Source organism: Dipodomys spectabilis, unplaced genomic scaffold (assembly GCF_019054845.1).
Source record: "Dipodomys spectabilis isolate Male_0828 unplaced genomic scaffold, ASM1905484v1 ptg000118l, whole genome shotgun sequence".
NCBI lineage: Eukaryota > Metazoa > Chordata > Mammalia > Rodentia > Heteromyidae > Dipodomys > Dipodomys spectabilis.
Window position 1 is genome coordinate 7,387,356 of NW_024870795.1, and position 27,370 is coordinate 7,414,725.

At 44.7% G+C, this 27,370-nt stretch overlaps 1 protein-coding gene and 1 pseudogene across 1 annotated transcript in view; one reads left to right on the forward strand and one right to left on the reverse strand.

Moving 5' to 3' along the window:
- Positions 1-4,469: 4,469 nt before the first annotated feature.
- On the reverse strand, positions 4,470-13,106 carry LOC122115163 (annotated as a pseudogene).
- A 12-nt stretch (positions 13,107-13,118) lies between these two features.
- Ythdf2 (YTH N6-methyladenosine RNA binding protein 2) overlaps positions 13,119-27,370 on the forward strand; it is a 31,751-nt gene continuing 17,499 nt past the window's right edge. The window contains exons 1-4 of the mRNA XM_042688549.1: positions 13,119-13,476; positions 13,991-14,015; positions 14,586-14,665; positions 19,688-21,271. Coding sequence (XP_042544483.1) covers positions 13,450-13,476; positions 13,991-14,015; positions 14,586-14,665; positions 19,688-21,271 — 1,716 coding nt within the window. The 5' untranslated portion in view covers positions 13,119-13,449. The remainder of the gene's footprint in view (positions 13,477-13,990; positions 14,016-14,585; positions 14,666-19,687; positions 21,272-27,370) is intronic.

The window sequence follows — 27,370 nt, forward strand, 5'->3', positions numbered from 1 at the left end:
TCTCAGACTTACTTATTCTGTTTTTGTTTTTGCCGGTTGTGGGGCTTGAACTCTGGGCGTGGGTGCTGTCCCTCAGCTCTTCAGCTCAAGGTAAGCACTCTACCACTAGAGCCACAGAGCTACTTCCAGCTTTTTCTGTTTATATGGTACTGAGGAATTGAACCCAGGGTCTCCTGCATACAAGGCAAGCACTCTACCACTGAGCCACCTTCCCAGCCCCCAGACCTACTTATTCTGATAGTGGATTAAAAAAAAATTCTACAATCTTGGCCTGAGAAGGTGGCTCAGTGGTTAAGTGTTTGCCTTGCATGCATGGGGCCCTGGGTTCAATTCCTCAGCACCACATAAGCAGAAAAAGCTGAAAGTGGCACTATGGCTCAGATGGTAGAATGCTAGCCTTGAGCTGAAGAGCTGAGGAACAGCGCCCAGGCCCAGAATTCAAGCTTCATGACTGACAAAAAAAAAAAAAAAAAAAATCTATAATCTTGCTGGGAATGTGGCTTAGCGGTAGAGTGCTTACCTAGCATGCAGGAAGCCCTGGGTTTAATTCCTCAGTAGCACATAAACAGAAAAAGCCAGAAGTGGCACTGTTGCTTGAGTGGTAGAGTATTTGCCTTGAGCTGAAGAGCTGAGGGACAGCGCCCAAGCCCTGAATTCAAGCCCCAGGACTGGCAAAAAAAAAAACTAAAAAAAAAGAAAAAAACTGTAATATTTTAAGACATTCTTCCCACAGATAACGGCAAAGCTTATTTCTTCACTTCCTTCATGTCTCTGTTCACTTATTACCTTTTTTTTTTGGAGGGGGGGGGTGTCCAGTCGTGGGGCCTGAACTCTGGGCCTGGGCGCTGTCCCTCAGCTCTTTAGCTCAAGGCTAGCACTCTACCACTTGAGCCACAAAGCCACTTCTGGCTTTTTTCTCTTTGCTTATGTGGGGCTGAGGAATTGAACCCAGGGCCTCATGCATGCAAGGCAAGCGCTCTACCACTGAGCCACCTTCCCAGTCCTACTTATTACCTTAATAGAAAGGACTTCCTTTTTTTTTTTTGGTCCGGTCATGGTGCCTGAACTCTGGGCCTGGGCGCTGTCCCTCAGCTCTTCAGCTCAAGCCACTTGAGCCACAGGCCACTTCTGGCTTTTTTCTTTTTGCTTATGTGGTGCTGAGGAATCGAACCCAGGGCCTCAGGCATGTAAAACAAGCGCTCTACCACTGAGCCACCTTCCCAGCCCTAGAAAGGACTTTCCAAGCCACTTATCCTATTAGTTTTTTTTTAATGGCAGCTTCTCCTTGTACTGTGCTTCCTAATTTCTTTCTCTTTCTTTGGTCGGTTGTAGGGCTTAAATTTAGGGACTGGGTGCTGTCCCTGAAACTTTCTGCTCAAAGCTAGTGCTCTCTTAGTTTTCTTTTTCTTTTGGTCGGCTGTGGGGCTTGAACTCTGGGCCTGGGCTCTGTCTCTCAGCTCTTCAGCTCAAAGCGAGCACTCTACCACTTGAGCTACAGTGCCACTTCCGGCTTTCTGGTGGTTTTATTGGAGATAGGAGTCTCATGGTCTCTCCTGCCCGGGCTGGCTTTGAACCTCGATCCTCAGCTCTCAGCCTCTTGAGTAGCTAGGATTACAGGCGTGAGCCACCAGCGCCCGGCTCTCTCAGTTTTCTAGTAGTTAATCGGAGATAAGAGTCTCATGGACGAAGTGTGCTAGTGGCTCATGCCTGTATTTCTAGATACTTAGGAAGCTAAGATCTGAGGATTGCAGTTCAAAGCCAGCCGGAGCAGAACAGTCCTTGAGATTCTTTTTTTTTTTTTTTGGTCAGTCATGGGGTTTGAACTCTGGGCTTGTGCGTTGCCCCTGCGCTCTTCAGCTCCAGGCGAGAGCCACTGCGCCACTTCCGGTTTTCTATTGGTTTATTGGAGATAAGAGTCTCACAGACTTTCCTGCCTGAGCTGGCTTTGAACCTTGATCCACAGATCTCAGCCTCCTGAGTAGCTAGGATTACAGGTGTGAGCCACCGGCACCCGGCTATCCTTGAGATTCTTATTTCCAATATACCACCGGAAAAACTGGAACTGGCACTGTGGCTCAAGTGGTAGAGCGCTAGCCTTGAGCTGAAGAGCTGAGGGACAGCGCCCGGGCTCAGTGTTCAAGCTTCACGACTAAAAAAATAAAAATAAAAAAGTCTCATGGACTTTGCTGTCTGAGCTAGCTTTGAACCATGATTCTCAGATCTTAGCCTCCTGAGTAGCTAAGGCATGAACCACTAGTACCTGGCATGCTTTCTATATTCTTTTATGCTGCCTTTTCTCTGTCTTATCATCCACCATTTATTTTCTTACCTCTAGTATGGAGGCTCCATGAGGGCAGGAACTTTTCTATTTCTTAATCACAGGTTTCTACAGTGTATGGCATACAATGAAAACTCAATAGTTATTTCAAATACCTATCAAGAACAATAATACTGTTATTCATTAAAGGGTAACCATATACTGAGCATTATTTTAAGTACATATGTTGGTTCATTTGACCTTCACAGCAGTCCTATGTGGTAGATGGGATTATTCATAATGAGGAAAGTAACATAGATATAGTCTACCCAGCAATAGATATGACCGAATCTGTTGAGTATTTGCCTCACACATTCTAGGTAAACACACTCTACCAGCTAAACTCCCAGTTCTCAATGAATCATCTTCTAATGCTTAATTCTGTTTTATTTATCTTCAAGTTTGAAAAAATGGCTAAAATTATCACATTTACATACATTTTGATACTGGAAACAGGATTCAGTAACAAATCATATTTAAATTCTATAAAGAACAGTTAACAAAACATTATAGAGAACAGACTAGGAAAGGAATAAGCTATAATTTTCTTTTTCTTTTTTTTTTTTTTGGGTCCGGTCGTGGGGCCTGAACTCTGGGCCTGGGCGCTGTCCCTCAGCTCTTCAGCTCAAGGCTACCACTTGAGCCACAGCGCCACTTCCGGCTTTTTTCTTTTTGCTTATGTGGTGCTGAGGAATTGAACCCAGGGCCTCAGGCATGCAAGGCAAGCGCTCTACCACTGAGCCACCATCCCAGCCCGGTAATTTTCTTTTTCATTAAAGAGAAATACCCTCTCAAAAGAACTCATTAGAGATATATATACATATATTTATACATACATATATATATATATATACTGCAAAGTAATATGTATAAAGCTAGTGATTGTACTGATTTTATTACTTTTTTTTTTTTGTCATGGGGCTTGAACTCTGGGCCTGGGCGCTGTCCCTCAGCTCTTCAGCTCAAGGCTAGCTCTCTACCACTTGAGCCACAGTGCCATTTCTGGCTTTTTCTGCTTATCTTGTGCTAAGGAATGGAACCCAGGGCCTCATGCATGTAAAGCAAGCATTCTACCACTGAGCCACTTTCCCAGCCCCTACTTCTGGTTTTTCTGGTGGTTAATTGTAGATAAGAGTCTCACATACTTTCCTACCGGGACTGATTTTGAACTGTTATCCTTAGATCTCAGCCTCCTGAGTAGCTAGGTTGCAGGCATGAGCCACCAACTCTGGACCTACTAAGCCATTTATCTTCCTCATTCTCAAAGCAAAGAAATAAAACACAATGGAAGAAAAATATGTTCTTGCTATTATTCACAATAAAAGGGCTGCTGGGGCTGGGAAGGTGGCTCAGTGGTAGAATGCTTACCTTGCATGCAAGAGGCCCTGGGTTCGATTCCTCAGCACCACATAAGCAAAAAGAAAAAAGCCAGAAGTGGCGCTGTGGCTCAAGTGGTAGAGTGCTAGCCTTGAGCTGAAGAGCTGAGGGACAGCGCCCAAGCCCAGAGTTCAGGCCTCATGACCAGACACCCCCCCAAAAAAGGGGGGGGCTGCTGCAACCTGGAAGTCCTGTATAATAGGGAGCACTCAATAGGGAGCACTCAATGGCTTGAGTGGATCAATGCAGTGTTTGATTCTGATCCACTGAACAGGATCCTATCCCTATGTGGTGACTGCACTAACTCCATGCTGGCAGTGACAGACTGAACAATTTCAGGTTATCCCCATGATCCCCAGATCTCTCTAAATAAGAAAAGACCTTACAAAGGAAATGTGATGCCTGATCTGTCTATAAATTATACCTATAGGCTGATTCTTTAATATAAGATGGGAAAGGGGGCCCTTTCTTACAGACATTATTATTATTATGGTCTAAAGATTGCTAGATTGACTTGTGTTTTTTTTTCTTTTTCTTTTTTTTTTTCAGTCATGGGGCTTAAACTCTGGGCCTGGGCACTGTCCCCTTGAGCCACAGGGCCACTTCCAGGTTTTCTGGTGTTTAATTTGAGATAAGAGTCTCAAAGACTTTCTCTGGCTGGTTTTTTAACTGTGATCCTCAGATCTTAGCCTCTCGAGTAGCTAGGATTATAGGCATGAACCACCAGCACTGGGCTGAGGAGTGTTTTTGTAACAAGATAAGCTATAAGTCAAAACCACCATCAGATTAAGAAACTTCCACAACTTCCATCAATTCTTCAAACAATGGAGCAAGTTCCTTTTCTAGGCTGACAATTAGTCCTGTTTTGGCATTTCTACCGACTATGAAACTCACCACAAGAGGTAAACAATTGAACTACATAGTAAGTGTTATAGTAACTCGTGATGCTTTTTTTCTTCTTCTTTTTTTCTGGGTCCCATAATGGGGCCTGAATTCTAGGCTGGGCACTGTCCCTCAGCTCTTCAGCTCAAGGCTAGCACTCTACCATTTGAGCCACAGTGCCACTTCTGGCTTTTGTTTTTGTTTTTGTTTTTTGGGTCCGGTTATGGGGCCTGAACTCTGGGCCTGGGCGCTGTCCACAGAGCCACTTCCGGCTTTTTTTCTTTTTGGTTATGTGGTGCTGAGGGGTCGAACCCAGGGCCTCATGCATGCAAGGCAAGCGCTCTACCACTGAGCCACCTTCCCAGCCCTCGTGATGCTTTTATTTTTTGAAAGTCCAAGTTTGCTCCCTTGGTCTGTTGCAGGACAAAAGTAGATAAGAAGCCAAGTTGCAAAGCATGCTCTTGAGCACTTTTATGAGTCACTTTGATAACAGGTACTCTTATCTCTATTCCACACTACAATAGCATGGAGTCTTTCAAAACTTGGTAACTTCTTCTTCTTGTTTCTTTACTTTTATTATTGGCATCAGCTGGGGCTACAGTAGCCTTAAACATAATGCACTGAGGGACAGGAGAAAAAGGATGAGAAAAAGGACACAGGAGGCAAACAGGAACAGTGGTGAGGATCTGTAATAAAAAACTCTTAATTCATAGGCTTGTTTTGGCATTTTGATATCCAACACCCACCCTGCCCTGGTAATTTCTGTTTGTTTTTTTTTTTGCCAGTCATGGGGCCTCAACTCTGGGCCTGGGCGCTGTTCCTCACCTCTTCAGCTCAAGGCTAGCGTTCTACCACTGGAGCCACAGCGCCACTTCCAGCTTTTTCTGCTTATGTGGTGCTGAGGAATCGAACCCAGAGCCTCATGCATGCAAGGCATGCACTCTACCACTGAGCCACCTTCCCCGCCCCCCCTGGTAACTTCTTATATAGGAATTGCTTTAGGTCCTTTTCCTCTAAGTCTCAGATTCAATATCAGTTTAATAGAGATAACCATAGAATCTACAACATGACACTACTATTAAAGTTTATTGAGGTGTATTATTAGCATACATCTGCCATCAATCTTGCATTCCTGGGTTTCTTGGTCACTGGAATATCCCCACGGTACTTGAGCTAAACACAGTCCCCAACAAGCTGCTCTCACATGATTCATAACCTCGTCCATGCTCCCTGAAGCATTTGCTAAGCCTTCATGTCCAAGTTAATGCAGATTTTTTTTGCCAGTCCTGGGACTTGAACTCAGGGCCCAGGTGCCATCCCTGAGCTGCTTTTGCTCAAGGCTAGCACTCTAGCTCTTGAGCCATAGCGCCACGTCCATATTTTTCTGCTTATATAGTGCTGAGGAATCAAACCCAGGGCCTCATGCATGCGAGGCAAGTACTCTACCACTGAGCCACATTTCTAGCCCAATGCTGTTTTTTGGTTGTTGTTGTTGGTGGTGGTGGTCATGGTGCTTGAACTCTGGGCCTGAGTGCTATCCTTTAGCTCTTCAGCTCAAGGTGAACCCTCTACCACTTGAGCCACAGCACCACTTCCGGTTTTCTGGTGGTTTATTGGAGATAAGAGTTTCACAGCTTTTCCTGCCCAGGCTGGCTTTGAATGGTGATCCTCAGATCTCAGCTTCCTGAGTAGCTAGAATTACGGGCATGAGCCACCAGCACCCAACAATGTTAGTATTTTTTATTGAGATTATATGTAGCCCATCCTCAGGTTGTTTTAGTTATACTCAAATTACTGTATATTAGATTAGAGGCCAGTAAATGCATACATGGAGCTGTCTAGGTTGAGGTGTTTAGCTGGGATTTTAGAGAGTTAGGGCACTGGCAGCTCATAAGATTAGGTTATCTGTGGTGATCAGCCAGGCCCAGTCGCCTTTTCTCAGAGTCCTGGAGAGGAAATACTAGATGTTAGCCCAATGAGCTCCCTTCCCATAGCTTCACATATTCCTTTCCCCTTCCATAGCTGGTGTACTCCCTTCCTAGGCAACGCTAGGCCCATGTAGTAAAGGCAGTAAATAATAAGCCTCCAACCCCCTTTCCCTTGGGATGGCACTTCTCTGGGGCAGCTACCACCACAGAAGGCAGCAAGAGCCCCTTAGAGTGACCTTCAGGTCTGGGCAGCTGCAGGACCCCTTATCTACTACTTGGGCAGCAGCCATAAATGCTAGTCTGCCATGATGAAGCTCCTGGTCCTCATATCTACACTAGAGTCTCCGCCTCTTAGCCCCTTTTAACCCCTCCTAGCCTCAGTAGGCTACATAGTTCACCTGAGACAGTAGCCAGCACTTCTCACTTCACTCATGTGACAAGGGGTCTTGCCAGTCCCTTTGCTGGCAATAAACCTTTCTTTGTTCTTTGTACCTGGATGTCTGCGTGGTTTTCTGGCAAAAGTCTAATAATTTAACACTAGACACAAGTGAAGTTCATAGATCTGGAAGGATTTTAGAACCTAGAGATCTATCATGAGAAATGTTGATTTATCACTAGGGAAATGCTTATTTATTTATTTATTTTTATTTATGTATTTTTTTTGGTCCGGTCGTGGGGCCTGAACTCTGGGCCTGGGCACTGTCCCTCAGCTCTTCAGCTCAAGGCTAGCGCTCTACCACTTGAGCCACAGCGCCACTTCTGGCTTTTTTTCTTATGTGGTGCTGGGGAATCGAACCCAGGGCCTCATGCACGGAAGGCAAGCGCTTTACCACTGAGCCATCTTCCCAGCTCCGGAAATGCTTATTTATTACTTCATTAAGGTAGCTAGCCATCGGAGCCCAGTGTACACAGCTTTTTTTTTTTTTTTTTTTGTTGGTCGTGGGGCTTGAACTCTGGGCCTGGGCGCTGTCCCTCAGCTCTTCAGCTCAAGGCGAGCGCTCTACCACTTGAGCTACAGCGCCACTTCCGGTTTTCTGGTGGTTTATTGGAGATAAGAGTCTCACGGTCTCTCCTGCCCGGGCTGGCTTTGAACCACGATCCTCAGATCTCAGCCTCCTGAGTAGCTAGGATTACAGGCATGAGCCACCAGCGCCTGGCGTACACAGCTTTTTTTGCCCATACTGGTCTTGAACTTCCCCATGTCCACCTCCCAAGTCAGGAGGACTACACTGTGCCCAGCTGATACTTCCTTTAACGACTTCCCTCTGCCAATCATCCATTCACACAGCAAGACCTCTAATTTATTTATGAGAGAGGGAGATGGAGAGAAAGAGAAAGAAAGAAAAGAAGGAAGGAAGGAAGAAAAAGAAAGAAAGAAAGAAGGAAGGAAGGAAAGAAAGAAAAAGAAAGAAAGAAAGGGGGCTGGGAAGGTGGCTCAGTGGTAGAGAACTTGCCTTGCATGCCTGAGGCCCTGGGTTCGATTCCTCAGCACCACATAAGCAAAAAGAAAAAAGCCAGAAGTGGCGCTGTGGCTCAAGTGGTAGAGCGCTAGCCTTGAGCTTAAGAGCTGAGGGACAGTGCCCAGGCCCAGAGTTCAGGCCCCATGACTGGACCCCCCCCCCCAAAAAAAAAAAAAAGAAAAGAAGGAAGGAAGGAAGGAAGGAAAGAAGGAAGAATGGAAGGAAAAGGGATTCAGGGCCTTGAGCTTGCTAGGCAAGCTTGTGTTGAAGCATGTGCTGTCATCTTTTTTTGTGTCCATGTTAGTACTAGGGTTTGAAAGAGGGCTTGGGCACTGTCTCTGAGCTTTTTTTGTTGAAGTCTGACCCTTTACCACACCCCTATTTCCTGGTTAATTGGAGATAAGAGTCAGTCTGAGGGCTGGGAAGGTGGCTCAGTGGAAAAGCGCTTGCCTTGCATGCCTGAGGCCCTGGGTTCGATTCCTGAGCACCACATAAGCAAAAAGAAAAAAAAAGCCGGAAGTGGCGCTGTGGCTCAAGTGGTAGAGCGCTAGCCTTGAGCTGAAGGGCTGAGGGACAGCGCCCAGGCCCAGAGTTCAGGCCCTACGACCGGACCAAAAAAAAAAAAGTCAGTCTGAGTCTAGTACTGGTGGCTCACGCCTGTAATCCTAGCTACTCAGGAGGCTGAGATCTGAGGATCACAGTTCAAAGCCAGCCTGAGCAGGAAAAGTCTGTGAGACTCTTATTTCGAATAAACCACTCAGAAAACTGGAAGTGGCACTGTGGTTCTAGTGGTAGAGCACTCCCCTTGAGCTGAAGAGCTGAGGGACAGTGCCTAGGCCCAGACTTCAAGCCCAGGACCAAAAAAAAAAAAAGAGTCTTTCTGAGTAGGCTGGCTTTGAGCCATGATCTTTAGATCTCAGCTTCCTGAATAGCTAGGATTTCAGGTGTCAGCCACTGGTTCCTAGCTCATTTTACTTTTAAAACTTCTGTTTAGTCCACATCTCACTGTATTCACTACAATTGTATTTGATCTTGCCACTTTTTTTTTTTTTTTGGCTTGAATTTAGTGGAATCATTTTCTAACTGATAATATATTCTCCTTTCTCTAAATCCATTTCACACAGTGAACTTAAACTAGAACCCACATTACTATTATTTACACTTTATTAGCTGCTGATTATTTGGAGTGAAAGAATAAAGTCCATCTTTCTTTCTTTCCTTCCTTCCTTCCTTCCCCAGTCCTGGGGCTTGAACTCAAGGCCTGGGCACTGTCCCTGAACAACAACAACAACTTCCTCCTCTTCTTCTTCTTCTGTTGGTCGGTCGTGGGGCTTGAACTCAGGATTCTGGGTGCTGTCCCTGAGCTCTTCAGCTTCAAGGCTAGTGCTCTACCACTTGAGCCACAGCACCACTTCCAGTTTTCTGGTGGCTCATTGGAGATAAGAGTCTCATGGACATTCTTGCACTCTACCACTAAACCACATTCCCAGTCCATAAAGTTTTCTCCCTCCCCGCCCCAACCCCGGTCTCCTTTGGTACCATCCTCTCTTATTTTGTGCCAGTCATGCTGGCTTTCGTTCAATTCCTTCCCAGTGCCAAGCTCTTTTCTCAGTTAGGGACTTTGCACATACTGTTCTTTTGCTTCCTTTCCTCCCTCCTTGCCTGGCCAATTTGTTGTGGTCTTTCAGTCTTAGCGGGAGCTCATTTTCTCAGGGAAAATTTCCCTGGTTTCTCTGAGGAGGCTATTTTTACTTTCTTATTGCCCTTTGCACAACTGTAATTGGACAACTATTTGAATAGCTATTTACATAGTTTATTTTCCTTAACTAGTCTATAAACTTCAGGGGATAGTGTCAAGACTTTCTCATCTACACAATGCCTGGCCCCAATAAATGGTTTTAAAAGAAAGATTCAGGACTGGGAAGGTGGCTTAGTGGTAGAGTGCTTGCCTAGCATGCCTGAAGCCCTGGGTTCAATTCCTCCCTACCCCATCAACAGAAAAAGCTGGAAGTGGTGTTGTGGCTCAAGGGGCAGAGTGCTAGCCTTGAGCAAAATAAGCTCAGGGACAATGCCTAGGCCCTGAGTTCAAGCACCAAGACTGGTCAAAAACAAACAAGCAGAGAGAGAGAGATTGAAGTTAGGTACTGGGTGACTCACACCTGTAACCCTATCTACTTAGGAGGTTGAGATCTGAAGATGACAGTTCAAAGCTAGCCCAGTCATAGGAAAGTCCTTGAAACTCTTCTCTCCAGTTAACCAGCAAAAAGCTAGAAGTGGAGCTGTGATCCAAGTGGTAGAGTACCAGGCTTGAGTAAAAACACTAAAGGACAGTGCCCAGGTTCCAAGTTCAAACTCTACTACTGGCATTTTCACCTCTCTCCACCAAAAACAAAGAGAGAATGCTCTATCTGCTTTGTGACAGAGCTAAAATAGAATCTAGATCCATTTCCAGTTTAGTATTCTTTTCTCTAAGCCATAAAATGACATCATACATTCTAGACTTTCCTTCCTTCTTCCTCGTGATTAACTATATCACTCTCCTAAGTTTTGTTTCTTCAGGAGCCCCTTACATTCTATCAGGTAAATTAATCCAGTTCTCTAAGGCTATTTATATTTTAACCGGGAATTCCTGGAGAAAAGAAAACAATCCCTTAGGAACTAATCAAAATGTCTTGTACCATGAAGATATTATTGGAAGGAAAGAAGTTTTTACACACATCCCTTAATGAGATCACAAGAAAGGAACCTGTAATGTGTTAGACATGTTTTCATGTCTTTTTTTTTTTTAACTTTATCTTGTGACAAACCTGTTAGGTAGGTATTATTATCCTCTTTATTAGATGAGGAAATCTGAGTGGTTAAGTACCTTCTGTAAGGTTGCACTTGTGATGAGGAGGCTAGGATTTAGGCTCTCCCACTCCCAGAATATAACTCCTGGTCTAATCCTCTTTGTACAATATACTATGCTATCTTCAAGTTTCAGCAACTGCTAACACAGTTTGTATATAAATCTGGTCATGGGGTTGATTATTGTTAATAAAAAGTATTGCTTGTTGGATGCCAGTGGCTCATGCCTTTAATCCTAGCTACTCGGAAGGCTGAGCTCTGAGAAAGTGCAGTTTGAAGCCAGCATGGGCAGAAAAGTTTGTGAGACTCTTTTTTTTTTTTTTTTTGGGTCCGGTCGTGGGGCCGGAACTCTGGGCCTGGGTGCTATCCCTACTTGAGCCACAGTGCCACTTCTGGCTTTTTTCTTATGTGGTGCTGAGGAATCGAACCCAGGGCCTCAGAGGCATGCAAGGCAAGCACTCTACCACTGAGCCATCTTCCCAGGCCCAGTTTGTGAGAGTCTTATCTCCAATAAACTACCCAGAAAAAGCTGGAAGTGATGCTGTGGCTCAAGTGGTAGAGTGCTAACCTTGAGCACAAAGAGACTCAGGGACAGAGTTCAGGACTGGCAAAAAAAAAAAAAAAACTATTGTTAGATTTCTTTCATTGGTAGGATCTATATTCTGACACTTGATATTTTATTCTCTCTACTGAATGTCCTTCACTTTATTCAGGAAGTATAACTGTCCTTATTCATCTCAACTATAAATGTGATTATAGGTAGGAAAAAAATGCCTTAGACAAATTTATGATATAAAAATGCAAAATGCCATTTATTTTACTCTTGAGTCCATGACAAATTTATGATATAAAAATGCTAAATGCCATTTATTTTACTTGAGTCCACGAAAGTCTCCTCCATGTAATGATCGATGGCATTAGCTGAACAACTAATAATCATTCCTTATCTGTTTACCATTATTTGCAACCTGGAAAGCTTCTAGAAGGACTTTCTTAGTAGCAAATGTCTTAGCAAAGGGTAGGCATTCTTCTGACTGAAAATGCTTTAGCCCATCCTTAGGATTCTGGTTCCTAAATTTCTCTCTCCTGGGGTTGAACTGTGAAGCTGTTCAGATCGAGTACACCTTTTTTTTTTTTTTCACGGTTCTACTATTTTAATATCAGTGGGGTTCGGTTTGGGACAGGGGACAGAAAGAAGACATCAAGACATTAAGAGCCATGATATGTTGCAGATGTGCTGTTACAGTGTTAGAGAAGTCGAAGGGGACATGGGACTCCTGGGATGGGAAGGGGGAGAACTAGGAAGTTTTCCTGTAGTAACTGGCCAGCATTAGTAAGAGCAGTTCTGGGCTGGCGCTGGTGGCTCACCTCTGTCAACCTAGCTACTCAGGAGGCTGAGATCTGAAGATCCCCGCAAGCACAGCTATTAGATAGCTTTGTAACCTCGGGCTGTTACTTAATCTCTGTTTTCAAAGTTGTAAAATGGAGACAGCTAGGGGAGACTGATAGCTACTTTGAAGTTGCTGAATGCCTTTAATGTATTTGAAATCACTTCAGGACAATGCTTGGCACACAGCAGGTATTGAAATAATGTTAATTTTCTTCCTCAGATCAAGGACATTTCCTCTTGAAGTCCATAGATTTTTTTCGGTTCCCTGAAAATACACTGAAAGATTTGTGCACATGTAAGAGAGGTGTATTTTTCCCTGGAATAACAGTATTTTGGGGTCAGAGACTTCACTAACAAACGACTACATATTCTCTTCCCTCCAATATTGAGACACTCCCCCCACCCCAGGAGACCCCGATTGTGTGTGTGTGTGTGTGTGTGTGTGTGTGTGTGTGCGCGCGCGCGCGCGCGCGTGTGATTGCTCTCTAGGTACTCTTTGCAATCCCTTAACGGAGGAAGGTAACCGTGTTCCTAGGAATGCAGGATGTCTCCTAGGAGCAGAGATCCCAAGAAGTTTCCCTAGGCTCTAGGCCTCTCCATGGATTCCTTCCTAAATAGAGGTGGGGGGCAAGAGACTATCATTTGCAGCTGGGAAGCATTGTTATTTTAAGATCTGCAGAGGCCAATTCCAAACTGTGAAACTGTGTTCTTGTTTGCAGGTTTTCTTAAGCTAAAGGGCTCCTCTCGCCAGGTGTTAGTCAAAACCTCGTGGTGCGACCCTCACTCTCTAGGCCCCAATCCGGAGGCGGTGGGGGCGGGGAGGCCGCGCGCGCCGCTTCCGCTCCTCCGACCCAGCAGAGGGCGCTGCGACGCCACCTCTTCCTTCCCGGGGTGCTTCGCGCCATGCCCCTTCCGCGTGGGTGAGTGAATGTGAGAGTCAGCGCTCCAGCCGCGCGCGCGCGCGCGCCGCCCGCCTCCGTCGCTCGGCGCCCTTATTCCGGCTGTAAGGAGCGGGCACGCGCGCGGGAGCATAGAGACGGGCGTTGAGCTGTGGAGCTAGAGCGCCGCCGAGTCGGAGCCGGAGCCCGAGCCGCGCGCTGTCTCTGCTGCGTCCGCCGAAGCTCCCGAGTGTCAGGGACAAAAGCCGCCGCCGCGCCGCCTGCTCCCGCCGCCGGGGCTCATCCGCTGCCGCCGCCGCTGCCCTGAGGAGAGTCCGCCACCGTCGCCACCCGTGAGGATTCGCGAGCCATGTCGGCCAGCAGCCTCTTGGAGCAGGTACAGGCCCAGCCCGCATGTCTCGGCCATTGTGTGAGGCGACACGGAGTCCGACTAGGCCCGGGCCCGCCGCCCCCAGCCGGGCCGGGCCGCGGTGGCGCCTCTCGCGGGCCGGGTTTCGGGCCTCTCCCGCCGGCCGCGCCCAGCGCCTCGCGCTCGGCCCGCTCTTCCCGCTCCTCCCCGGGGCTTCGCAGCCCACCGGCCGCGCCGCGCTCCCTCCCCTCCGCGGGCCTGGCTTTCCCTCTTCGTTTCCTTCCCCTTCCTTGAAGCGCTGTTCTCTTGGCGTCGCCGCTGGCGCGTCCCCCGCTTTTTCTCCCCGCGGCCTCGCCGGCCTAGCGCCTTTCCCCGCCTCCGGTTTCCAGCCTCCCCCTCACCGCCACCACCATCACCATTCCTGAACCTCCCCTCGGGCCCGCTCCTTTATCCCCGTCGCGGGCCCTGCGCTCATTTGTCTTTCCTTTTCCGTTTCTTCCCGGACAACTTGCTGCTCGGCTCACGTTCCCTTCGCCCACAGAGACCAAAAGGTCAAGGAAACAAAGGTAAACCCCGCTTGGGGCTGGTGGTCCGGGGAGGCGGGGGCGGGGGGGGACATCGGGGAGTCGGGGGTCTCCGGGAAGCGCCCCGAAGAGAGGACCTTTTGGAAGCTGCTTTAGTTCGCAGGTGCCTCGCGCTAAGTATTTGACCCTGAGCGGTGTGTTCTCGCAGCTGGCGAACAGCGTTTTAGTTCCCCAGGACTAGTTTCATTAAGGGTGGGGGTGGGTTCGGTTTTGAAAAGCCCCAGGTCCTTCGTTTCCTGTAGATCTTAGAAGGCCTTTGTTTTTCATCCTCGTGGATCACTTTCTGGAAGTAACTCACATGGGATGGGGGAGGGGGAGCGGGAGGAATTGAAATGTAGAAGAGCCAGTAAAATGACCTTTTTCGATTAAACTTGCTCCGCGTGGAGGGAGGCTTGTTCTCTGACGGATTTTGCTTCGGCCTTCCCTTTCTCATCTCTGCCCCTTGTAGGTTCAAACTGAGTTTGCCTCTGAACTAGGGAAGCGTATATTTGGCTGACTTGAGAGGGAGATTGTAGGGTTGGTACCTTCTTAACTGGATTTTTTTTTCTTTAGTACAAAATGGATCTGTACATCAAAAGGATGGATTGAACGATGATGACTTTGAACCTTACTTGAGTCCACAGGCAAGGCCCGTGAGTAGTTGACCATTTTACCTCTGATGAAAGTGTGTTGTGTACTGTTGTTTCTCTGACCTATCAGTAAATCTGGGGGGCGGGGGAGGAATCACCTCATACCTATTAACATGTTATAAAAGAGTTGTAAACAAATGTTAAGATTCTCAGCCTTCTTTTCAGCAAACTTAAGTGGTACTGATAGTATTTTACTATATCTTAAGAGTAAATGTTTATTTGTAGTTATTTCTTTAAAAAGAACATAACAGTGGAAAAACTTAGTAATATGCCTTTGCTAGTTAATTGGCAATTGTTCTGAATTTTCATTCCCAAAAAACTTTTTAGGAAATTAAGGTAATAATGTGTGATGGGAAAAAATTATAGTATAATATCTCAATTTCATTCACTGCTACAAAACTGCCTGTGTTTTTTTCTCTGGTCACTAGTGTGCACTTATTAGAACTATTTTGAGGTTGGATCCTTGGTATTTTGAGTTGAGCTATATATTTAACATACAGATGAACTTTGTGTATCTCTGACTTCTTAGTGAGGTGAGGTCCAGCATTTTTGAAATGAAGTTAAAGAAGATGAAAAAATTTAGCGCAAAGTCAGAGTTGGAATATTGAGGGTAAGGGCTTAGAGTGTAGCCCAGTGGTTAGTGGGTAGAGGTATTTGTAGAATAATGTCCTCTAGTAAGATGATTTGTGTGTAGGTTCTGTTAATATGATCTGTTCATGAAGAAGAAACTTGTTAGCTTTAAGCAGTTGATTTATATTATGTCAGGTCCCAAAGACAGTCACGAGGCTTTTGCTAATAGACTTCTGCAGATTAATAGATCAGAGAAATGGCATTATCTTTTCCATGATACCCTAAAAGATCAAGAACTTTATGGGACATTGTATAAATCACAATATACCTAATATGAAATACAGTTAGTAATCTTAAGTAATTTGATACCCATATCTGGACATCTTTGGAGATGATTCTTAAATTTTTGGAGAAACTTTCTTCATTGAAAGTGCAAGTGATTGGTGGGGGGGTTTACAGACAACTAGCTGACCAAGAAGAGTAGGGAAGTAGAGCATGAACTACTAATAGGTTCCTGTTATTGAAGTAGTTTGCTTACATAATCATTATAACAGGGAGAGTGGGAACATTAAGAAACATAATTCTAGATAGTTCTTGTAAAACATTGTGTAATTCAGATTTTCAAGCTCTGAGGCATGTGGGAACCTGCCAGTTCAGGTGTATACATTCACCTATGTCTTGGCGTAGTCTGTAATATTAAGTGTGTTTTGTTTTTCTTTGTCAAGTAAGCCATAGCTTAAATGCCTGTTTGAAAAAGTTGAAGGAAAGTATAAATCTTGGGTAAGTAGATGAAGAAGAATGACCTTAGGGATCTTTTCTTTTTTCCTTTCCCTTTTTTTGTAGCTTATTATCTAGAGTAACTAATGTACTTTTTTTGTGGTTGTAGTGCTGGTGGGATCTCAAACATGTCAAAACATGCTTTTTTTTTTGATTAGTTGGGCATGAACTCAGGGCCTGGCACTATCCCTGAGTTTCTTCTGCTCAAGGGTAGCTCTCTTATCACTTGAGCCACAGCACCACTTCTAGCTTTTTCTGTGTATGTGGGACTGAGGAATTGAACCCAGGGCTTCATGAATTCTAGGCAAGCACTCTACTACTAAACCACATTCCCAGCCCCAACAAACTTAAGAAGAAAAACGTTACTGGCATTATATAAGCCTGCTATCATTTGAGCTATGCTACCAGCCTCAATTCATGTACTCTTAAACCACTTCTTAATGTATGTATTTATTTTTTGTTTAGTTGGCTCTAGGGCTTGAACTCAGGACCTGGGTGCTACTGTCCCTGAGCTTTTTTTTTTGTCAGTTGTGGGGCTTGAACTCGGCCTGGGTGTTGTCCCTCAGCTCTTCAGCTCAAGGCTAGCACTCTACCACTTGAGACACAGCGCCACTTCCGGCTTTTTCTGCTTATGTGGTGCTGAGGAATCAAACCTAGGGCCTCATGCATGCTAGGCAAGCACTCTACCATTTAGCCACCTTCCCAGCCCCCCCTCCCCCCCCCCCCTTTTTTTTTTTGCCAGTTGTGGGGCTTGAACTCTGGGCCTGGGCACTGTCCCTCAGCTCTTCAGCTCAAGGCCAGTGCTCTACCTTTTGAGCCACAGCGCCACTTCTGGGTTTTAGTGGTTTCTTGGAGATCAGAGTCTCATGGACTTTTCTACCTGGGCTGGCTTTGAACCATGATTCTCAGATCTCAGCCTCCAGAGTAGCTAGGATTATAGGCGTGAGCCACCGGTGCCCAGCTCCCTGAGCTTTTTTTGCTCAAAGCTAGCATTGTATCACTTGAGCTATACTGCTTTACCTCTGGCTTATTTTGTAGTTAATTGGAGATAAGAGTGTCAAAGACTTTCTGGCTAGTCTTGCCTGGGTTGGCTTCAAATGCAGGGCTCAGTTCTCAGCCTCTTAAGTAGCTACAATTACAGGCATGAGCTACCAGTACCCAGCTGTTAAACCAATTTTTTTTTATCACCTTATATTAGACTACTTCAAACCCAATCCATTGATAACAGACTGAGTTTCTTTCTTTCTTTTTTTTTTTTTTTTGCCAGTCCTGGTGCTTGAACTCAGGACCTGGGCCGTGCCCATGAGCTTCTTTTGCTCAAAGCTAGCACTCTACTACTTGAGCCATAATGCCTCTTCTGGCTTTTTCTATTTATGTAGTACTGAGGAATCAAGCCCAGGGCTTCAAGCATGCTAAGTAAGCACTCTACCATTAAACCACATTTCCCAGCCCAGGCTTAGTTTCTTAAATGTAATGGATTTGGGTGTGTGGAAATTTTAAAAGTAGGTTTGAAAACTTTTAAACTTGAGGGTATGTGGAAAGACTAAAAACTTTTTTATTTAAGTAGTTGTACAAGAGGGTTACTATTCAAATTTAAATTGTAAGGAAAATTTAAATTGGTAAAAACAGCCATTTTATCAAATCTCTTGAAAAATTTTAATATTGAAGAGGTATAGTTTAGTGGTTAAGGAACATAGCACTGTGGCACGAGATAATAGAAGCTTAGGGCCTAAGGTATTTATGATCATCCAAGAGTCTTTAAGAGCAAAGCTAATGAATTGATAATGGATTTATATATAAAGAACTATTAGAGTTGTGGCAAACTATGCTAATTTGAGTTGAGCTGTATCTCTGTCTATGGAGACTTCATTTTGTGTACTCTGGCTTTTAAGGGATTATACTGTGAGTTATAGAATTTATAAAAAAAAAAATAGTTCTCCTAGGGACTGGGAAGGGGCTCACTGGTAGAGTGCTTGCCTTAGATTCCTCAGCACCACATAAGAAGAAAAAGCTGGAAGTGGTGCTGTGGCTCAAGTGGTAGAGCGCTAGCCTTGAGCTGAAGAGCTGAGGGACAGTGCCTAGGCCCAGAGTTCAGGCCCCATGACTGATCAAAAAAAAAAAATCCTAATGTGAAAGCTAGTAGTATATAAATCCACAATCTTGATTATGTAGGATGTTTTATTTTTTATTCTTTTGTCGGTCGTGAGGCTTGAACTCTGGGCCTGGGCGCGCTACCCTCAGCTGTTCAGATGAAGGTGAGCAAGCACTCTACCATTCGAGCTACAACCACTTCCAGTTTTCTGGTGGTTTATTGGAGATAGGAGTCTCACAATTTTCCTGCCGGGGCTGGCTTTAAACCGCGATCCTCAGATCTCAGCCTCCTGAGTAGGTAGGATTATAGGCGTGAGTCACCAGCACCCGGCAGGATATTTTAAAGTACATAGACTTACCTTTAGAAATTTATTTATTTAGTTGGTTGTGGGGACTGAACTCTGGGCCTGGGCGTTGTGCCTCAGCTCTTCAACTCAAGGTTAGCACCACTTGAGCCACAGTACCACTTCCGGCTTTTTTTGCTTATGTGGTGCTGAGGAATGGAATCCAGGGCTTCATGCATGCAAGGCAACAAGCGCTCTACCACTGAGCCTCCTTCCCAGCCACACTTTTTTTCTTCTTATTTCAGGTCCTCTGGAAGATAATTGTCTCCTTTTCAGGTTATAGTTAAAGAGTGACATCTGACATCTGTTCGTGGTTTGCCCAACAGAGTAAACTATATATAATGAATATTGCCTTTTGATTTAATAGTGAGGAATGGCTGTACAGATGTTTGGGCTAGAGCTTGAAATTTCCGGTTCTTTTTCTTTTGTCTCAGACCTGTTAATGTGGTTTAGGAAACTCTTGAACACTGATCTTTGGTTTCTGAAATCCAAAATCACCTCCTCTCACACCCTCTCTTCACACTGGTTTGAACTCAAAACTTTGTACTTGTTGGGCAGGCACTCTACCACTTGAGCCATGCCTCCGGCTACAAAGTTAATTGGTTTTTATGAGTTTACCTGGCATTGGTGGCTTATGCCTGTAATCCTAGCTACTCAGAAGGCTGAGATCTGAAAATCACAGTTTGAAGCCAACCCAGGCAGGACTTTTTTTTTTTTTTTTTGGTCGGTCGTGGGGTTTGAACTCTGGGCTTGGGTGCTGTCCCTGCGCTCTTCAGCTCAAGGTGAGCACTCTACCGCTTGAGCCACAGTGCTTCTTCCGGTTTTCTAGTGGTTTATTGGAGAAGAGTCTCATGGACTTTTCTTGCCTGGGCTGGCTTTGAACCGCAATTCTCAGATCTCAGCCTCCTGAGTAGCTAGGATTACAGGCATGAGCCACCAGCGCCTGGCCCAGGCAGGACTCTTAACTTTAGTTGACCACCAAAAAGCTAGAAGTACAGCTGTGACTCAAATGGTAGAGTGTTAGCCTTGAGCAAAAGAAGCTTAGGAACAGATTCCAGGCCCTGAATTCATGTCCCCCTGCACAAAAAATAAGTAGATAAGGTATCTGAATTTATAGAGATTACTTGAATATGCAACTCTTACAGTAATGGCTGAAATATTTGAATTGTGTGATTTATGGGGAAAGAACTGTCCTGATGTTACTTTTTGTTTTATTTGCCTTATTTTTTTTTTTCTTCCACAGAATAATGCATATACTGCCATGTCAGACTCATACTTACCCAGTTACTACAGTCCCTCTATTGGCTTTTCTTATTCTTTGGGTGAAGCCGCTTGGTCTACTGGGGGTGACACAGCCATGCCATATCTAACTTCTTATGGACAACTGAGCAACGGAGAGCCCCACTTCCTACCAGATGCAATGTTTGGACAACCAGGAGCCCTAGGTAGCACTCCATTTCTTGGCCAGCATGGTTTTAATTTCTTTCCCAGTGGGATTGACTTCTCAGCATGGGGAAATAACAGTTCTCAGGGACAGTCTACTCAGAGCTCTGGATATAGTAGCAATTATGCATATGCACCTAGCTCCTTAGGTGGAGCCATGATTGATGGACAGTCAGCTTTTGCCAATGAGACCCTCAATAAGGCTCCTGGAATGAATACCATAGACCAAGGGATGGCAGCACTGAAGTTGGGTAGCACAGAAGTTGCAAGCAGTGTTCCAAAAGTTGTAGGTTCTGCTGTTGGTAGTGGGTCCATTACCAGTAACATCGTGGCTTCCAGTAGTTTGCCTCCAGCTACCATTGCTCCTCCAAAACCAGCATCTTGGGCTGATATTGCTAGCAAGCCTGCAAAACAGCAACCTAAGTTGAAGACCAAGAATGGCATTGCAGGATCAAGTCTTCCACCACCCCCAATAAAGCATAACATGGATATTGGAACTTGGGATAACAAGGGTCCTGTGGCAAAAGCCCCTTCACAGGCTTTGGTTCAGAATATAGGTCAGCCAACCCAGGGTTCTCCCCAACCTGTAGGTCAACAGGCCAACAATAGCCCACCAGTGGCTCAGACATCAGTAGGGCAACAGACACAGCCGTTGCCTCCACCTCCACCACAGCCTGCCCAGCTCTCAGTCCAGCAACAAGCAGCTCAGCCAACCCGCTGGGTAGCACCTCGGAACCGTGGCAGTGGGTTCGGTCATAATGGGGTGGATGGTAATGGAGTAGGACAGTCTCAGGCTGGTTCTGGATCTACTCCTTCAGAACCTCACCCAGTGTTGGAGAAGTTGCGGTCCATTAATAACTATAACCCTAAAGATTTTGACTGGAATCTGAAACATGGCCGGGTTTTCATCATTAAGAGCTACTCTGAGGACGATATCCACCGGTCCATTAAATATAACATCTGGTGCAGCACAGAGCATGGTAACAAGAGACTGGATGCTGCTTACCGTTCCATGAACGGGAAAGGCCCCGTTTACTTACTTTTCAGTGTCAACGGCAGTGGACACTTCTGTGGAGTTGCAGAAATGAAATCTGCTGTGGACTACAACACGTGTGCAGGTGTGTGGTCCCAGGACAAATGGAAGGGTCGTTTTGATGTCAGATGGATTTTTGTGAAGGACGTTCCCAATAGCCAACTGCGACACATTCGCCTAGAGAACAACGAGAATAAACCAGTGACCAACTCTAGGGACACTCAGGAAGTGCCTCTGGAAAAAGCTAAGCAGGTGTTGAAAATCATAGCCAGCTACAAGCACACCACTTCCATTTTTGATGACTTCTCACACTATGAGAAACGCCAAGAGGAAGAAGAAAGTGTTAAAAAGGTAACCAGCTTACCATTCTTAAGATGTTTTAGGGAAGGAGAAGAGACCAGAGAAACGAGAAGTATTATAGTGAATGGCCATCAAAAGCTCTGTAAATAACACAGTATCATTTAATAGTTCAAGGCTTTATGAAGGTATAATTGGTCTTAATATTTGAACCTTACTGTGAAGGAAATATGAAAACATTAGTAAAGGATAGAAATACAGGCTTAGGGACTGGGAAGGTGGCTCAGTGGTAGAGTGCTTGCCTTGCATGCATGAGGCCCTGGGTTCGATTCCTCAGCACTGTATAAGCAGAAAAAGCCAGAAGTGGCTCTGGCTTAAGTGGTAGAGCTGAAGGACAGCACCCAGGCCCAGGGTATAGGCCCCACAACCGACAAGGAAAAAAAAAAAAAAAAAACAGGCTTAAAAGGAAAGCAGAAACAACACAAATTCACGTTACTTGGTACAGAAAGAGTGAAGAATGAGTCAAAGGGGGCTGGGAAGGTGGCTCAGTGGTAGAGCGCTTGCTTTGCATGCCTGAGGCCCTGGGTTTGATTCCTCAGCACCACATAAGCAAAAAGAAAAAAGCCGGAAGTGGCGCTGTGGCTCAACTGGTAGAGCGCTAGCCTTGAGCTGAAGAGCTGAGGGACAGTGCCCAGGCCCAGAGTTCAGGCCCCACGACCGGACCCCCCCCCCAAAAAAAAAAAAATGAGTGAAAGAAATGCAAAAGAAATTGACAGGATAGAATGATAGAGACTAGGAAAAAAGATAGAGGCTGTGAAATCACAGAGAAAACTAATTTTTGGTCTTGATGGAATTCTGTGATTATTTTCAAGAGTTGATATGTCAGCAACTCCTGAACTATGTCTAAAAATTTCAGTACCCAGGGCCTTGTGAATGTTAGGCCAGCACTCTACACTGAATCACAGATTTTTTTTTTTTTTTTTTTTTGTCTGTCGTGGGGCTTGAACTCAGGGCTTGGGCGCTATCCTTCAGCTCAAGGAAAGCTCTCTACTGCTTGAGCCACAGCTCCACTTCCCACAGAAATGTTTATCACCAGAAAAAATCTCACCAGAAAAAGATAAACTTTTTTTTTTGGTAGTGGTATTGGGAGCTTGAATTCAGGGACTAGGTATTGTCCCTGAGCACTCTGCCATAACTCCTCTTCCAGCTTACTTATGGTTAATTGGAGATAAAAGCTGGCTTCCAACTGTGATTCTTAGAGCTCAGCCTCCTGAGGAATTAGTATTACAGTTGTGAGCCACTGGTACCCAGCTTGCTTTTAACATTGCTAAAGAGGCACTTTCCTCTGATTCAGTTGTAATAAGAAGGCATCTTGGATAGATTTAGGGAGAATGAGCCCAAAGTAGAATTGGATAAATGTCTGTATGTATCTGTGTATCCATTTATCTAAACATCTAATCATCCCCAGTCCTGAGGCTTGAACTTGGAGCTTGAACTCAGGCTTAGGATGCTGTCTCTGAGCTTTTTTTTTTTTGTCGTGGGACTTGAACTCTGGGCCAGGGCGCTGTCCCTCAGCTCTTCAGCTCAAGGCGAGCGCTCTACCACTTGAGCTACAGCGCCACTTCCGGTTTTCTGGTGGTTTATTGGAGATAGGAGTCTCACAGTCTCTCCTGCCCGGGCTGGCTTTGAACCGTGATCCTCAGATCTCAGCCTCCTGAGTAGCTAGGATTACAGGCTTGAGCCACCAGCGCCCGGCATGAGCTTTTTTTGCTTAAGGCTGATGTTATACTACTTGAGCCACACCCCTACTTCAGGCTTTTTGTTTTGCTGGTTAATTAGAGTCTCAAAGAGTTTTTCTGTCTGGACTGGTTTTGAACTGTGATCCTCAGATACCAGCTTACTGAGTAGCTAGGATTAGAGGCTTGAGCCACCACTGTCCAACTCAGACATTCTGAAATATAGGAAGGAAGTGGAAAGATTATGGACAAGTGGATAAGAACATTTTTCTTTGAAGAGGTATACCTTAATGTTTGAGAGAATTATGTACTGTTAGACTCCAATGTAAAATAAAACATGCCAATCTTAAATTTTTCTTAATTAAAAAAATTTATAGGGATCTTGTATATGGTGAAGGATCTGGGCACTCATTGTTGAGTCTATGAAAACATTGAGCATTAGAGAAGGTTGAGGGGTCTTTTTCTTTCTTTCTTTTTCTTTTTTGGCTGGTTGTGGGGCCTGAACTCTGGGCCTGGGCTCTGTCCCTCATCCCTTGAACTCAAGGCTAGTGCTCTACCACTTGAGCCACAGCCCTACTTCTGGCCTTTTCTGCTTATGTGATGCTGAGGAATCGAACCCAGGGCTTCATTCATGAATGGCAATCATTCTACCACTGAGCCACCTTCCCAGCCCCTGAGGGGTCTTTTTCTACTTGGAGATGATGCATGAGTGTTGAACTAAAGTGGGAATAGGTTTTGTTTTGTTTTGTTTTTTGGCCAGTCGTAGGGCTTGAACTCTAGGCCTGGGCACTGTCTCTAAGCTGCTTTTGCTCAAGGCTAGCACTCTACCACTTGAGCTTTAGGGTCACTTCCGGTTTTTTGAGTTTATGTGGTACTGAGGAATTGAGCCCAGGGCTTCATGCATGCTAGGCAAACACTACCATCAAGCCACTTTCCCAGCCCTAGGATAGTTTTATCTTGCCTTCTAGAGCAACAGACAAATGAGAAATGGAGGGCTGGGGGCAAGGGAAGCAGAGTTGAAACCCCAAGATTTCAAAAACAAAAAAACAGGTGCTAAAAGCATTAAAGGCTAAGTGGCAGATTATTGTCACTTTGTTGACAGGAAAAAGTGCATTGTCCATTAAATTCCTTCTTCCCTCAAAATGGGAAGTAAAATCTGCCTTGATCTTGTTGCAAAAGATAGTTTACTGATTGTTAGTTTACTGATTTTTTTTGCCAAATGTCTGAAGGATTTGAAGATTTAACTTTTCAGGCTTTTGTTTCTGGAAGAATAGGAAAGAAGGTCATGACCTTCTCCGAATCGTGCATTGGCATAACAGATTGATAAACGTGGAAGAGCGTGGCCATCTAGGTCATGTGGAAACTTATGAATTTATTTTCCTTCATCCTGCAAATTTCTGTTCTATATGTTTTGATTAAAAGCAGGAAGGCAAAGATGAATTTTAAGGAATGCACAACATAGATGTCAAGATAAACTGTTTGGGACTCAGTAGGGAAATGTATATCTAAAAATGAAGTAGGAACTGGGTGTTGGTGGCTCACTCTTATAATCTTAGCCTACTTCCAAGGCTGAGATGTGAAGACAGAGATTTGAAGCCAGCCCAGGCATAGAAATCTGAAAGACTCCTTCCCCATAACCAGCAAAATGCTAAAACTGGAGGAGTTACTCATATGGTAAAAGTGTCAGCTGTGAGCAAAAAAGCTGGGCTAGCTTTGAGTTCAAGCTCCCAAACTAGCACAATTAAAAGAAAAATAAAATAGGAAAAACATGTTGATGTGTGTATGTATGAATTAATGTTTATTTGGTGGTACCAAGATTTGAATTGACCTTGAGTTTTTTTTTGTTTTTGGTGGGTCGTGGGGCTTGAACTCTGGGCTTGGGCGATGTCTTTATGCTCTTTTGCCTAAGGCTAATGTTCTACCACTTTAAGTCACAATGCTACTTCCGATTTTCTGTGGTTAATTGGGTAAGAATCTCATAGACTTACCTGCCCTGGCTGGCTTTGAACCTTGATCCTCAGATCTCGGCCTCCTCTGACCTTGAGTTTTATTAGTCAACATTTCTACCACTTGAGTCATGACTCCAGCCCTTGTTGATTTATTTTTATTTTTATTTATTTTCAATTTTTTTTTTTTGGTCGGTTTTGGAGCTTGAATTCTGGGCCTGGGCACTGTCCTTCAGCTCTTTAGCTCAAGGCTAGTCCTCTACCACTTGAGCTACAGTACCACTTCCAGTTTTCTGATGCTTTATTGGAGATGAGTCTCCCAGACTTTTCTGTCCGGACTGGCTTTGAACCTCGATCCTCAGTCCTCAGCCTCCTAAGTGGCTAGGATTACGGGTGTGTACCCTTGTTAATTTGTTGATTAATTTTGTGTATACACAGCTGGGGAATGAAACGAGGGCCTCACACGTGCTCCATTGCACTGTATCCTCAACTCCACTGCACTGTACCCCTAACTGTTGGGTACCCCTAACTGTGTCTGGCTATTTATTTTGTGCTTTTGTGCTGGTCCTAGGGCTTGAATTCAGGGCCTGGGTGCTATCCCTGAGCTTCCCTGTGCCCTCCCCCCCCCCCCCCCCCCCCCCCCCCCAGTGCTCTGTCACTTCAGCCAAAGCTCCACTTATGACTTTTTGATCAATTAGAGATTAATTACAGGTAAGAATCTCATGCACTTTTCTGTACAGGCTGGCTTTTTCTAGATCTGAGTAGCTAGTATTGTGAGCCACAACTCCGAGCTTTTTTTACTTTTTAAATTTTTATTTGACTGTTTATTTATTTATTTTTTTTGGGTCCGGTCATGGGCCCTGAACTCTGGGCCTGGGCGTTGTCCCTCAGCTCTTCAGCTCAAGGCTAGTGCTCTACCACTTGAGCCACAGCGCTATTTCCGGCTTTTTTCTTTTTGCTTATGTGGTGCTGAGGAATCGAACCCAGGGCCTCATGCATGCAAGGCAAGCGCTCTACCACTGAGCCACCTTCCCAGCCCCTACTTGACTTTTTATTTTAAAAAATTTTTTAGTATATATTTTTTATTGTAAAGATACTGTACAGAGGGGTTACAGTTATATGAGTTTTTATTTATTTATTTATTTATTTTTTAAAAAATAATGTCATCTTTATTTTGTATTTTTTCTCTTTGCTTATGTGGTGCTGAGGAATCGAACCCAGGGCCTCAGGCATGCAAGGCAAGTGCTCTACCGCTGAGCCACCTTCCCAGCCCGAGTTTTTTTATTTTTTGATAAGACCTTAGCTCTGGCTGTGTGTGTAACTAGGTATTGAACTCAGCCTCCTGCTTAAGCACTCTACCTACTTTGAGTTGTAATCAAGGATATATTTGGATTAAATTCACTAATATGCTTCAGTGAGTGATAATTGAACTTCATATTAGTAGGGTAATAGTCTTAGGTGACAAGCCTTGTAATACTTTATTCTTAGAATGAAAGCAATAATAAAAACTTTAGAGCTTTGTTAATAGGATTCAATGGTAGAGTGCTTGCCTAGTCTGCACCAGGGTCCTGGCTCTATCCTCTACCCCCCCTTCCCCCCAAAAAAAAGAACCATAATGATTCCTGGTAAACGAGTGTCCTAATTGTTCTCATGATGGTAAGCACACACCAGATTAAAATTAGAAATAACTGTGTCAGATTACTTTTTAGGTTTACTTTGTGCAAGGAGAAATTATAGAGGTTTCAAGAAAAGTCCCTATGATTTTTGTAGACCCAGATATTATCTCAGTCTGTATTGTACTCATTTGGTTACTGTTGTTATCCTTAACATCCTTATATAACCACTGGTGGACTCTACAGTCTTTATTATGCTTCCAGAAGGAAGCAAATTTTGTTAAAAATGGTTCTTAGCTCATTGATGCACTAGACTTAGAAGATGGTATGTGTGTGCCTGCCTTTGTATTAATTACAGGAATGAAAAAAAAAATCATAGAAAATAGGGTAGCAACTCGGTAAATAACTTCAGTAAGTAAACATCCTGAAGGTGATGTCACAACTGTTCTAAAGTTCCATGGTTGGGAACATATCTTGACAGAACCAGATGGCCATTTTTATCTAGTATTACTGATTTACTCTGTCACATAGAACCTTTATTGGACTTTTCTGGCTTCATACTTCCAAGCAAATTTTTAGTGACTTGTTGTTGTTGTTGTGGGGCTTGAACTCTGGGCCTGGATGCTGTCCCTCAGCTCTTCAACTCAAGGCTAGTGCTCTACCACTTGAACCACAGAACCAGCCTCAGGAGTAGTTAGGATTACACGCATGAACCACTGGTGCCCAGCTTCTGGTTTTCTGTTTTTTCTGGTCCTTGGGCTTGAATTCAGGGCCTGGGTACTGTCCTTGAGCCTCTCTGTGTTCAAGGTTAACACTGTACCATTTGAGCCCCAGTGACACTTGCGGCTTTTTAGGCTC